Here is a 14,173-nt window from a genome sequence, read left to right as displayed (position 1 = left end):
ATACAGAACTTTGTTGAAATGTGGTACTCCTTCACTTGAATCTCTGAAAACAGAACAGCTGATGCCTGCTTGCCTCGAAGACAGTTCATGGAAGATAGTCTTTCTGTGTGCTGCTGCCCTCTACTGGGTGGAATGGGAATGGGAACAGTAACAGCTGATGAATGGAGCCAACTTCCTGGGCTAGCATTTTGTGTAAGACTCATTGTGATTGGAGTGTCGGGGTTTTCAATGCTTTGTGAAGAGAATGGGGTTCTGGTGGCTACCCACAGTTCGCTGTAGCAGGCAGATGTTCTTATGGGTGTGCTGATGTTCCAGTCTTGCTTTCCAGCCTTGGCTTCTCCAAGAACACTGTGTCATAGCAAAGGTGGTTTTGCTTTGATGTTGGGAGTGGCAGAAGGACGTCTTTCCCAATATTGTCACTACTCTGAACAGAAGAGATTTGTCTGTGTTGAAACTAGGTGTGCACACTGTTTTCCCCTTCTGGGAGGTGGGTGTGCTGGTGTTGCGGTTCCCCTGTGCAGTGATTATTAAATGACCCACTTAAGAGAATGCGGTGTCTGGGTACGCAGGAAGAATCTTCACCTGAAACTTGCCATAGATGACATCTCCAATCTGCAAGTGTTGGCAGACAGCTTCCGCTCTGAAGAGGAGCTGATGTGGACACTCTTCCTAGTATTGTATTGCAGAGAAAACAGTGACGCTGTCATACCGAGTGTCATTTGGAGCTTACTGGAAAGGGTAGCTCTTCCTCTATGGAGAAACTATTGTGAAGTCTTTTGCCTATTGCTGCTGCTTCTATCCATCTCTTTTATAGTTGAACAGTTGGATTTTTTTCATTCTGGCACTATTTCTGCTAATTCTTCATTAGATAGTGATACAGATTTTTTTTTCTTCCCTTTTAGGTACTGCATTTCTACTGTGATACCTGTTCTGTTCCCATATGTCGGGAATGTACCATGGGACGACATGTGGGTCACAGCTTTATCTACCTCCAAGATGCTCTCCAGGACTCCAGGACTCTCACCATTCAGCTCCTGGCAGATGCTCAGCAAGGACGACAGGCTATTCAAGTAAGATACTCCCAAATCGAGTACTTTAATTCCCCCTCTTTCCCCCCTACGGCTTGTCTGTTATAGCACAAGGTGTCAGGGAACAAAGCTCTCTGCTTCTGCTGTCAGTCTTCTCACCCCTTCTGTTCTCTCAGATCTGACAGAAGTGGCTGTGGAGCTGAAAACAGTGCTGTTATGAGAATTTTGCATTCTTGTGGCATAATCCTGTCATGTAAATCACAATGTACATGAAGCTCTGTACAAATGCGCTTGAGTGTGAAGCACTTCTGAGGAAAGTTCTGATCTAGTGTGACAGTGCCAAGCCAGGTTTTGTTTTTACAACTGAGACTTATTCTCAGCTGTCTTTCATGCCTGTACAGCATCTAGCACTGTAACTGCCTCTGACTCTGTCTTCAGTGTTGCCACCAAATATCAGAATACTAATCGGCTCCTAACCTGCCTGTGAGGAGGACCTGGAGCTATCTCCATACTACTACTAAAAAAGTACTACTCTGCACACACAGATACATGCTTTAACTCCCTATTGCTGCATTCTACCTCAGCTGTGTTTTATCATGCAAATATAACTACTTGGCAAGGGCTGTGAGGAAGGTAGCACAGTGCTTCAACTTACTGAAGGAATTTGCATAGGGGTTTAACCTGCACAGATATGTAGATGGTTACTTTTGCTGAGTAATAACTGTTATACAATACTTGCAGTAGTTATGCCTGTATAAAGAGATTCTGGACTGGGGGAAAGCACAGTGGGCAGCTTCACTCTACACTGCTACCTTGTAGCTTTGTCAGCTTCAAGTGCTCTAGATTTGAGCTGCATATTCTGCAACTCAGCACTTCTGTGTGATTTAACCTAGTGAGTTTTTGGAGTAAGCATTGGTGGAATGCCAGGTATAGGAACTAAACTTTCTGAATTGGGTGTGCTATCTTGGCACATGCATGGTACGAACAATAATTAAAAAAGCCCAATAAAACCGTTGTCCACCATCATTGCTTGTTTCTAGTAGATGAGGATTTGAGTGGGACTTTGAAATTTTCCTACTAAATAAAATCTGTTAAATCTTTTCTTCAATTGCTGTTGGCAGCAACTACTCCTTCAGTCTCTCCCAGCTCCTTTTCCTGCAGTGCTGTGGAATTTCCATGCACTCTGGGCAGGTTACTGGATGGTAGGGCTTGTGTGTCTTGGACTGGCTGTTTTGAAGTTGGATCCCTTAGTGATGTGATAACAACTTCTCACTGACCAGTGAGGCATAAGCTGTAACTTCTGGCCTGTCAGATAGCTATAACTTTAAGCTTGCTCAGTGGGACAGAAGCAGCTAACCTTTCTTTCCTTTTATGTCTTTGCACCGGTGGAATGAAATACTAAGTATTATGATGGTATAGATATTAAACTGTCACTGATGTCTCCCTTTGGCTTGTGACATAACTTGTTACAAGAGAATAGCAAATGCGCACTTTTTGGAGCTGGATGGCTAATTTAAAACTCCATCTTAAAAGAGAATTCTGCAAACCTTAGCTTCTTCCAAGATTTGTTTTAAACTGGATCATAAGGCTCTTCAGTAGTATCCATACTGAATTTTTTCTCATGTCCCTAAAATGAGCAAGAAGGAAGGGATTATACTGAAGAACCTCACTGCTGCTGTGTTCTGAATCTCCAGGCTGTCCTAGACAAGGGCCTGATGTTAGTAATTAAATTACTGCCTTTGACCTCCAGGGCTCTTAATCATCCAACTGGTGTGGATAAATCGTCTTAAGAAGGGACTGTCTCTTGGAGTAGAAACTAGGAGAATATCACTGAGTACCACTCTGCTGTTATTGCATGAATGCCTTTGCGCCTGCTTCCTTCCCACTGGGTTTACTTTGCTAATTCCTCCCCCGTGTTCTACTGACCCTTACGTTGGAGGCTCCCGCTTTTGTGGTGAGCAGACTACTTCGTGATGGCACGGGTAAAGGGCGGGTGGTACTTGGCTATGCTCATGTAACTTGAACAGGCAGCTCAACTGAACTTGGTGCAGTTTTGTCTTGGTATAGCTACACCCCATCCAGGTTAAGGGACTATCTTGGAAGTGTCTACCAGGCAGCTTACGTAAAGATTCTGTAAAACAGGCCGTGTTTTTTCAAGAACTGGGCTGTTTTATTAGTTCAGTGGGCTTTTTCATTTGGAGTGCTGTACAGAAGAAAGGTAGTGAGCAAGCAGATCAGCGAAGTTGAGGAGGTGGTAATCTCAAGAGTTGCTACCTAAGTGGCAGCATCAAGGACTGCATGTGATGCAGTTAAAAGCAGAGGTGCCCATCTTGAAGGTTGGTGCAGTGAGCCTGCTGCATAAGAAATTTTTCATGGAGCACAGCTTTCCTTGCTCATGGGACAACAGGGCTGTGAAGCTATGTATTTATCCTAAGGAGGAGATGGCATGTCAGCATGAATTTAAAACAATCTCTAGAGTAACTGAACTCTAAAATAAATCGGTTTGGGTGCTCTTTTAAATTTTGGGAACAGTCTACAGAATTAAGTATCCGTATAAGCTGCAATGTGAGAAACATAGGCCGGAGCTCCAAGAGGCTTGGAAAGTAAGATGATGCACTAACACTTCTTAATGGGACTGATTCATACTGCTGTACTAGTGACTCTTAATAGGCTCTGAAAGTTACAGCCCTCTGACATGAGATGTTGAGGATGGATGAGGAAGGGGTAGTTGAGAGTAGAGGGGAAAAGGTGGAATTTGAAGGACATTGCAGGAGAGAGGAAATCATGCCATGAGTCAACTGACTGGAGAGTATCTGGTTAACCAAAGTCGAAGGCTTTTAGGAAGAAATGTTTATTTAAACTCTTCCTGTGGCTTTGGAGGAAAGACTGTTTTTCAAACTTAAAAAAAAAAAATCTGTGAGTTGGGTTACATTTCAGCCTCTTGATCCTCCGAAGCCTGATCTAGTCTGTCACTCCTGAAAAGTCCAAATTTTGGTTTTTTTTGAAGGAGTTGAAGTACTGTAAGAAAGAGTAAGCCTGGCAGCAGGAGGCTTGCTCTTTTTCCTCTGTGAGGGTCAGCAGTGGAAAGCTTCCCCTGCTTCTCTGTGCTATGCCCTGTTCTGTCCTGGATCACACGTTACTAAGCCTGTCCCTTACACGAGACCTTGTGCTTGTGTGCCTGAATGGTGAGCTGATCCAGCTGAAAGGGTAACCTTTCTGTGGGATTACTTCTTGGCTGGGTCAGCCCTGGCTGGTTTTCTGTAGTGCTACAAGGACTGATGGTGCCAGGGGATGGACTGGAAACACCCAACTCTTTGCTTGTAGGACCTCTTTCTTGTCTCAGTGGAAAGCTATGCTCCTTGCTGGGATACTTTTCCAGCTTTTTCAGGGACTTGAATTGATACACAGGATGATATGAAAGCCAGAGTTGACGCTGGATTAATGGGGTGGGGGGAAGCAGGACTGCTGCCTTTCTATATGGGGCGCTTGTCCTGCTGCCATGTTTTACCTCACGAAAGCATACACTTAGCTGTCGTCTTTCAGAATTGTTTCCAAGGACTGGGCCACAAACTGAACGTAAATCTGTTATGATGAAAGATAAATGGCTTTTTCAAAATGTCATGTTCTTAAAATACATCTATACATGTGTAATTGTATATATGTATATGTGTGTAACCTAATGCACACTTGCGTAACAGCAACGCTTTGGGCCCTCATTCCCTTTTAGGGTCAATTTCCAGGTGAATGTGTTAAAATACAGTTTGACTTGTTCATGTCGGTTGTCTTAGAAGTGGTTTTATTGGAAAACAAGCAAAATTCTTTCCTAGCTGAGCCTATAGTTGTTTTTCCTGGGATGTTTGACAGAGCATTAATCCATATGTGGAAGCCTGCAGTGAGACTGGTCATGTGCAGAATACAAGTCTTATCTGCCAGCACGGAAGGATTAAGAGTTGGTGGTAAGGCAGGGCAGCCGTGAGGGCAATGCCCCTTCTCTCCCAGGTTGTGGGGGAAGTGGTATGAAGTAGATCAGCACTTCTGTTCTAGGGAAGGGGGGGAGGGAGGTACTCTAAGAAACGTGGCCAGCCAGAGGAAGCTGAGCTGTTGCCTTGAGCCTCTGCTGCTTCAGTGGAAGCTTCCCTGTGGGTTGCCATATGGATCCATGTTGCTGGGAGGTCGATACCTGAGAAGGATGGCACTGCTGTGCTGCAAGGGATCGTTCTGGGGCTGTCACGTTGAGTTAACTCAGGCACCCTCCTGTGTGGCTTTGAAGTGGAGCTTGCAGGTTTAAGAATCTGAAATGAAGCTTTGTAAACAAAATTGAGTCAATTGTGCTTTTCTCAATCTGTGATTTAACAACAGAGGCCGAATTTCTTTGTGCTTCTAGTTATTGTGTTGTAGTGAGTTCCTTAGTGTAACATATGAGCAGATGGTTATTGGGGAAGATGGCTTTGATATGTGCCACTGTCCAAACTACTGTTCTGCCTAAAACTTCAGGCAAAAAGTCTGTTTTGCAGTACAAACCAAAGTGATTGTCAGTTTGACATGAGTTAACTGGCCTCTAGTCCTCCCTCCATCAAAGCTGCTTCTAAAATTTTCTATCTGAGAATTTTTCTTAAGGGGGGGTTTTTTAGTCTTAGACTTTCTGGGCTGAAACCTTTTTAAATTGGTCCAACTATTGTGACTTGCGCTGTAACTGGACCAGTATTACTGTAAAGCTACTGCTAAGCCTATTAATCTTAGTATCTTTACTGTAACTATAGTTTGTATAGGATCTTCCAATTAATTCTTCTAGTATAAGAACATTAGGAAGTTTATATCCAGTTCTTGTTGCTGGAGGAAGCTGGTTGTTTCATCCTGCTCTGAAACAGTGATTTGGAAAAGTTCCTTGAAACAAGCCCTCTGTATCCTTTTGTTACCATAAGGAACTGAAAACAAGTTATTTATGGACGGAAAACCTTTAGCATGTGGTGGAAGAGGGCTAACTTGAGAGATACAGGAAGATTTCCTTAAATTTTTCTGTATTTAATGTGATTTTAAAAGCTAGAGAGGATTTGCCAGAAAATATGCATCTCAAAGCTTTTTTTCCTCTAAGCAAGGTTAACTTCGTCTTAAATTCCTTAGTGTTTAAAGTGTAAATCCTCCATATTGAGGTAGGGAAGTGTGTATTTAAGATTCTTCAGCATCCATGAAATACTAAAGGATTCCTCTGAAGAAAACTGTTTGCTTTCAAGTTTGAATTTTCTCTTCAGAGGTTTGCACCTTCATTGGGAAATTTAGACTAGCAAACTTAAATATTGCAATTAATGCCTGGAAAACTAGATGGAACTGAAAATCCTAAGGAAATTTAAGGAGATGCTCATGCAGGCTATTGATGAGTTGCAATACAGTTACCATAAGCAGCCTTTACGTATCTCATGGAGTTGCCACGGTGGCGTGTTGTGCCTCAGTTCATTCAACTCTGAACTGCACTGATGCAATCAATTATGGCTTGGCATCTGGATTAGCAGGCTGTGTTTCAGAGACCTAAGTTAGCCTCTTCATATAACAGTGTGCTGCGTGGACATATACTGGTTTATTTTGGGTATCGGACTGTGGAAACCATGCAGTGAGGGCATTGGCACCTTTACAGTAGCTCTGCATTTCTTGTTCATAGTCCTTCAGAAGGTATTTTTTAATGGTTTTTCTTCTGGAGTGTTATATGCTTCTGAACATAATTTTTCATTTCAAAAAAAAGCACAAGTGAAAACTTTGAATAGTGATATTTCTAGACTATTGCTGTAGAAAGCTTTTTGTTAACTGGAAACTCCAGTTCCTACGGTCCAATAGAAGACAGGAAATGTGAAAAATGGCTGAAAATTCCCTTTCTACAGGATGGCAAATCCTGCTGTGGGCCCCTCCTTTAGTCAGCCCAGGTATCCAGAAATGATGGTACTTTGCTACTTCTTCTTGCAGCAGGTTTCCTCATAGCTTTGTGCTGTAGCATCAGTTGCCATGTCAGAGCCACTGTAGCAGGCATTTTTCCCCCCAGCTGGTTAAGTGTAGATAAAGGGGAGCTCAGAGAGGTGTTCAGAATGACACCTGGGGTCCAATATCTGCTCTTCACTTTATACTCAGAAATGGCTGGAACATTATAACAACTGGCTGGGCACATCTGGGTCTGCTGTCTTGCTCTGGGAAGAGTGTTGGATTTAGTGTGTTGTATATAGGCACTGGTGCCCTGCCCTGGCTGCCAGGGACACTTTACATAGGGGTGTGCTTGGTAGAGCCAGGTCTAGTAAAGATACAAAATGCTGTATGAATAAATAGGAATTGCTACCTTGAGGCTTCAACAAAGTAGCCTTTTAAGTTTGTACAACATATCCAGAATAAAAACCACACATGTTTAATAATCATTATTAAATGCCTTGAAACCTGAAAGTACAGGTAATACTGCATACTACTGTCCTTTCCTGTTAAAGTGTCATCGTGCATGTTGGTGGTTGCCATTTGGGGCATAGGCTTATATAGAAGAGCGAGAAATCCTGAAAAGTGCTGGTAGCAGTAGGTAGTAGTGGATGTCTGCATTGCTTTCCTTCATGAAAACATGCTTGTCTGCCCCACTGGAAGCTTGATTTGCAAGGTTTCCTTTTGCTGTGCCCCTCTGGAACACATCACCTGCACAAACACTGTCATTACTTCAACTCTGGAAAATTTGAAGTACCAGATTAAACAACCCTAAACTTTGCAAAAGCCTTTTTTTCCTCTCCCCAAAAACACAAGGCACTGGTGACATCAGTAATAGAATGGAGAGTGTCTCAGCTGTCTTTGGGCCATGAGAAGTCACAGGTAATTAAATGACTATCAACCAGTGGCAGGAAACAAGGCAGTTGTGATCTGTCTCAAGTCCAGCAACCAAACCAGATTCTCTACTAAACGCAGGCCTTGTCTTCAGTTTCCCAAGCCTGTGGTTAACCATCTCATTCACAAGCATTGGAACAATTATAACATGCTATGAGGAGAGTGCATCATAAAAGCTTTTTTTCTTTAAAAGTATTGAAAAGATTACATGGTGCCTGACCAGAACAAGAAATGCTCCGGCTTAACATGTTTTCCTAAAAAGCTGACCTCTCTGAAGACACGTTATGCACAGGAAATGCCTGCAGAACAGCAGGAGAGAGTTATCATGGCAGAGCTGTGATATCTTACAGTAAACAAAGGGAACAAGGGATTTCCATGTAAAGAAGGCTCCTGAAAGTTGTACTTAAAGCTCTTGGCTCTTACTTCAGATAGATAACTTTCCTGTTGCTGTTCCCTCCCCACCATACTACTGCTTGCAGCTGTGTGTTTGCCTTCCTAGGGTGTTCTAGCCTGTATTGGCAGAGTGCAGGATCCTGTGAATGTGACCAAAACCGTGCCAATATCCTGGACAATGTTAAATAAGGCCTTAATGTTTTGAGCAACCTTAGCTGATCTGGGCAGTTCAGACTCCTACAAGTAGAAGTAAATCCAGATGACATACAAGTTGTTGATAGACAGTCTTTCTGCTACAATGGTGTTCTTGAAAGGTGGGTTTTTGGTGAAGAGTTGTGAGGGAAGCTGAGGTTGCTCTTAAGGTGTGAGGAAAGCATATACACAGATCGTAGTCCTAATGGGTACTGCTGTACAAAAGAGCTCAAACAAGTATACCAAGACTTTTCTGCTTTCACAATCATGCTAGAACTGGAATAGGAATGGATAGCATAGTTTTCCTAACACTTCCCAAAGAGGTAGCTGTTTCTCTTTGCAAGAGGAGAGGGTGTTTTGCTGTTCTTAACAACAATCTAGGTCTGACTTGGAAGAAACACACACCTTTTCCCTGCAGTAGAAGCTGGTTCCTTTGAATGGCAAAGTAGAGATTACAGAGGCACAGTATTCTTCCGTGTAGACTCTTCCTTACTGGCTTTTATGAACCATTAATCTGTGGCCAGCTGTGAGTTCATGCCTGCTTTTCTATTTGTTGTAATAAACAAGATTTTCACTTTCTGTCAACTTGAAGTGTTGAGAGATTTGTCTGCCAGAAGCTTTGTGTGAATGCGGGTCAGGTCTGCCTATGGTGGGACTGGGATGTTTAGGCTGTCCCTGAGTTCGAAGCCATTCCCTGTTAAATGTAGTGAAGGTGACTCTGACCTGGGAGTTGCATGAAGGATGAAGAGCTGAAAGGCATGCCTCTCTTCCTGAGCCCTGTGCTGCAGAGGGCCTGTCAAGTAGCTCTCCTGTCTTCCTCTGCCAGCTTGCAAGAGGCTACTTTGGATTAAAGATCAGAAACATTGCCTCATCTTATTTTCTCAGGGTTGTCTTGTCTTCATCTTGGCTCCAGAGACTAATCACCTGACAAAGTTAGTCTCCCATTTCTTTTCAGTTCTCTACTCCTGTGTGACCTGGAAGAATACATCTAATTCAAACTAGTTGGCTTAAAATAACTACCTGGAATTAAAATGTCCCAAGTAATAGTACACTTTTGGTTTTATGTTTTAGCATTCCTATTATTGGCATAAACTAAATGCTGAGGAACTTGCCAGATCAGAGTTTGAAAGCACTAATAACTAAATTCTTTAAAAGATAAGAGCTGTGTCTGACTTCACGAGACAAAGCTGGATAACATTGTGTATGTAGTTCATAGATTGTTACATCCAGTGGTTCTTAAATCTGTAGATGAGTATGCAGCAATAAAGTGAGGGTATCTTCCGTAAGGCCCTGAATATACAGTAAATCCTTTAAATCAAATTTTTGCCCACTTTATCAAGCCTGCATGTCTGGAAATTGAAGAAAATCTGTTTAAAATGCTGTTTAAAAACGTGGTTAGTTCCATGGCTTTTCAACATGTAATGTGGAAAACAAAGCTGAATGTGTTATGTTCTCAGCAGTCAACAACTTAGGTTCTTCCCTGTTGAGATGCTAGTCATGTGTAGTGTGTTGGTACACCACAATATTTTATTTCTAGAATTTTCATATTAACATACACAAGACATCTAAACCCCTACCAAGCTTATGAAAAGAGAAATCAGTACGTGCCTGATGGTACAGTTGCAGGTTGGTCGAGATTGGAAGTGACCTGGGGATCTTGTCCAACCCCCCAGCACAAGCAGGGCCACCTAGGGCTAGTTGCCCAACTACCCATGTCCATGGCTTTTGAATATCTCCAAAGTTGGAGACTCCACAACCTCCCTGGGCAACCTGTGCCAGTTCCCAGTCAACCTCACAGTGGAGAAGTGTTTCCTGTTGTTCAGAGGGAACCTCCTGATTTTGTGCCCATCTCTCTGAGCCATCTCACTGAGCACCACTGGGAAGGGCCTGGCTCTGTCCTCTTTGCACTCTCCCCTTCATATATTTGTATGCATTGATAAGAGATTCCTTCTCCCCACACCCCCACCCCGGCTAAATACTTCTACATACCATCATTTTGTTCTAGAATTCCATCACCTTTTTCACCAATTAGCAGTTCACAACCTCATCTGCATGTTAATGGTGGCTCACTGTATGACAGGTGTCAAAGAATCAATTAACTGATGCTATTGAACCTTTTCTGTTGGGAACTGAGCCTTCAGATTTGCCTACTCCTTATCTTGTTTGGTTTTACACCCTTTTGTGCAATGTTTTGAGAAACTGGGAGCAGTTTGGGAAGAATTTTTAAAGGAAACTTTTTTTCTTTGAGGGAAGAAAAGAGGTGTTTGGATAGACTGCATGTTTTGTCCAGATGCATATGCAACTACATGTTTTTAAAATACTAGTCTTACCAGATTATGTTGGAACTTGGTCTGCCCAGGGTGTAAATAACCATCTAATGGTGAAATGGCTTTTTAATGTTAACCATCTAGTATTTGGGGCTTTTTCCTTTAAAACTAATTCTTTTCACGTTCTGTTTGGGGGTATTTCTGTGAAGCTCAGATGCATACATAAAACAGTCTGTTCCCTACAGTGCCATTTCTTACTAGCAGCAGAACAATCACACAACAGTCTGAACCATGTTGAGGGATGTGACAAACTTTGGCTTCTCTGCTTGCAGGAAAACATGACTCTGCTTGTGGGAGTCTCGAGTTTATACCAGCTGCTTGCTGGAACTGCACAGGGAGTTTAGTCCTGTGGTGTTGGGGCATGGTACAGTGAAGGCATGAACTCTCTGCAATAGATGCATGCAAAACTTTCAGTTTTCAGGTATGAAATGGGCAGAGGCTGGGTAAGGAAACCCAAGAGTTGCCACTCTGTGCTCTCCTAAAGGTGTAGTGTAATGCAAGCAGCAGTTCTCTGCATTTCTGATTGTTTAGGTGGAGCCCTAAGTGTGTTGTCTCTTTTTTTTTTTCTCCCCAGCTGAGTATTGAGCAGGCCCAGGCCGTGGCAGAGCAGGTTGAGATGAAAGCGAAGGTGGTACAGTCTGAAGTCAAAGCAGTGACTACTAGACACAAGAAGGCCTTGGAAGAGCGTTGAGCGGGAATGTGAGCTGCTCTGGAAGGTATGTACCTTACATTTGTGGCTTGCACAAGCACATTTTCAAATGGAAAACATGCTTTTTAACTAGTACGCAGCCAAATTCTGATACCCTCCTGAATTGGAGCACTGCAGCTAACTGTGGTGAACAAATTTGTCTGTAGGTAGCAGGATGCTGGGTTCTGGCCCTGGTTGGTTTTGTGCTGAATGTGTCTCAATCTGAGAGATGCTTTGGGTTTTCGTAGGGCCTGTGGCATCTGTACACAGGCTGAGCCCCACGAGCAGGGCAGGCACTCCAAAATATCTTTAAGATGGTGCTGTAGTATATGGGTTTTCTTACATGACCTGCTTTTAGTAAACAAAGAAAAAGCTGTATATGCTGTGTCCCTTTTTTAGAGAGTAGTAGAAATTCTGCAAGACTTTCATTGTCCCCACACCTAAAAACTTAATAATCTCAATCAAGGTAGTGTCCCTCTGGCTTTTTTGTTGCTGCTAGTAGAAAAGAATATTCTTCAGCAAGAGTATCTGCACAATCTCAAACTCCTCACTTCAGCCATGTGCATGTGTGGTATTTTGAGAGGAGGAAAGGAAGTAACAGCAAAGTTTCTTATTCCAGAAAGGTAACTCAGTGGTAAAGGTGCTTCTCCTGCTTGTTTAGCACAGGTTAGCCTGTATTGGCCCTTTGAGTCCCACTTGTAGAACTGAACAGAAACCCATTTCCTGCTGTTGCATTTGGTCTTTTAGGTCAGTGAGTCAAACTTGTCGTATGACCACTGTCTCTCTCGTACTGGTATAGGGGTATAGGGGAGCAAAATGTGTGGTCAAGATGGGAAGAGCTTAGGGATAAATTGGGAATGTTCCTATAACCTGCAGTTGCACCAGATAAAGTGTGGCGGGAAATTAGGTGCTATGTGGTTCCTGCCTGTGCAGGCAGAGTTGGGCAGGATGGCATGTGCATGTGGTTGGTGAGGTACATGCTGCCAAGAAGCAGTGCCATCCTGCTAAAGTACTTCTCCCCTGCCACCAACATTGATTGAAACAATAATTTTCTGGTTTAATATCTGTTGCCAGCAAAAGGACCTCTCTGATGAGACTTTATGGTAAGGAACAGCTACAGTGGGACTAACTCCCTAAGGGAAGCTTGTTTTTCTGTAGTTCTTATGTAAGGGTCAGTGGCAAGTTTAAAAATGCACTTTTTGTAGTTACTGTGCCTCTAATGCTGCTCCTTCTGAGGTATTTGGATTGAGGGAGATGAGCTCACTGTAAGCTTTCCCCAAGAAGCTTGGCTGCCTTCTTTTTTTGAGGTATTTAGGAATAAGAGCAGCCCATAAGCTATTTGTATCCCAGGAAGCTGCATAAATGCACTTTATTGGAACATCTGCGCTGAGAGCAAGTTCTCTTCAGGATATAAAATATTTTAAGAGGGGAACGTGGTGGTGGGGAAATCATTCTAGCAAAAAAAGCTGAGTGTATTCAGCCCTCATGTGATGAGTGCTTAGTGAATAATTTTGGGTACCAGAACTGAGACAGAGGCTAAAGCTGAGACCGAAGAGTACTAATCTGTTGGAGGAAGCATCTCTGACTCTTTAAAACGGTCTGGTAAAACCTGTATACCTCAGCTTTAAATGAAAGAGTATGCTTGTACACCTGCTATCTAGGCAGCGTATAACCAAGGAGTCTTCAGGCAGTGAGTTGTCCCTCATTAAAATGCGTTGCTGGTATTGTTCTGCAGCCAAGCAGGTACTGGGGCATAAGGAAATGTATTTTTGCCACAATAAAGCAATTACATCTTTCATTAGTTTTACAGGGCAGGTGTCTTTGCCAGATGGTCTGAAGTGGGTTGTTTTCAGAAGTAAAGATAGACACAGGGTTATATAAAATAGTTGAACACTTTTACTTGAGCTTCAGTCCCCCAAGGAAGAGCTGGCAGCTACCTTCTGTGACATTTATACAGCATCCTGTTGTAAAGCACTAGCTCGGCATGACTGCCAGTGTTTGCAAGAAAATATTAAAGTAATTGGACCCTAAAGTCGCTGGAGATAGAGGTGTTATCCAGCCACATGAAGACAACAGTTGTGGCAGACAGGGGAATGACAGGAGCCCGTGTGCGCTAGCTGACGCTGACTCCTAGCCTCAGCTTTGTGTGATAACAGCCTGCCTGCTGAAATTGGTCTCGGTTCGGGTTAGAGAAGCCTCAGCCTCTGCTCTTTGAGAGCCTCCAGTAACCTTTGTCCTCCCTGGAGTCTAAGAATGATGTACCTTTGCATGACGTGTCAAGTACCTTGTAGCTAGAAAACAGAATAGCATGTGAGGAAGCAAATCTTCATTGGTAAGCAAGCGACCCTTCCTTTCAGATAGCACTCTGCAGAGTAAGAACGAATTATTTTGGCTGGAGCATGGGAGAGGATAATCCCGCCTTTGGATAAATAAGCAGAAGTGAGGAGAAGTGATTCTCTGCATCACAGCTTTTAGAGGATCGTTCAGCAGTTCTGTGTCAGCGTGCTGCAACAACTGCACAACCGGTTTTTACGTACAAGAGCAACTTTCGGAAATGTGTGCGTGTTACAGGTTGTCTTTCCTGATACAAGTGTGCTTTTGTCTCCCTCCCTCTCCCCAAGGTGGAAAAGATTCGTCAAGTCAAGGCTAAGTCGCTCTACTTGCAAGTTGAAAAGTTACGCCAGAATCTGAATAAGCTGGACAACACC

The 14,173-nt window shown here is 43.1% G+C and overlaps 1 protein-coding gene across 1 annotated transcript in view; it reads left to right on the top strand.

Moving 5' to 3' along the window:
• Window positions 1–908: 908 nt before the first annotated feature.
• Window positions 909–14,173, top strand: part of TRIM71 (tripartite motif containing 71, E3 ubiquitin protein ligase) — a 14,700-nt gene continuing 1,435 nt past the window's right edge. The window contains 4 exon segments of the mRNA XM_010152612.1: window positions 909–1,070; window positions 11,352–11,465; window positions 11,467–11,493; window positions 14,087–14,173. The exon segment at window positions 14,087–14,173 is cut by the window's right edge and continues 15 nt beyond it. Of these exon segments, the coding sequence (XP_010150914.1) occupies window positions 957–1,070; window positions 11,352–11,465; window positions 11,467–11,493; window positions 14,087–14,173 (342 nt within the window). The 5' untranslated portion in view covers window positions 909–956.

Source organism: Eurypyga helias, unplaced genomic scaffold (assembly GCF_000690775.1).
Source record: "Eurypyga helias isolate BGI_N326 unplaced genomic scaffold, ASM69077v1 scaffold7455, whole genome shotgun sequence".
Classification (NCBI taxonomy): Eukaryota; Metazoa; Chordata; class Aves; order Eurypygiformes; family Eurypygidae; genus Eurypyga; species Eurypyga helias.
The sequence above is the reverse complement of the archived record's forward strand: the minus strand, read 5'-3'. Positions and strand labels throughout refer to the sequence as shown.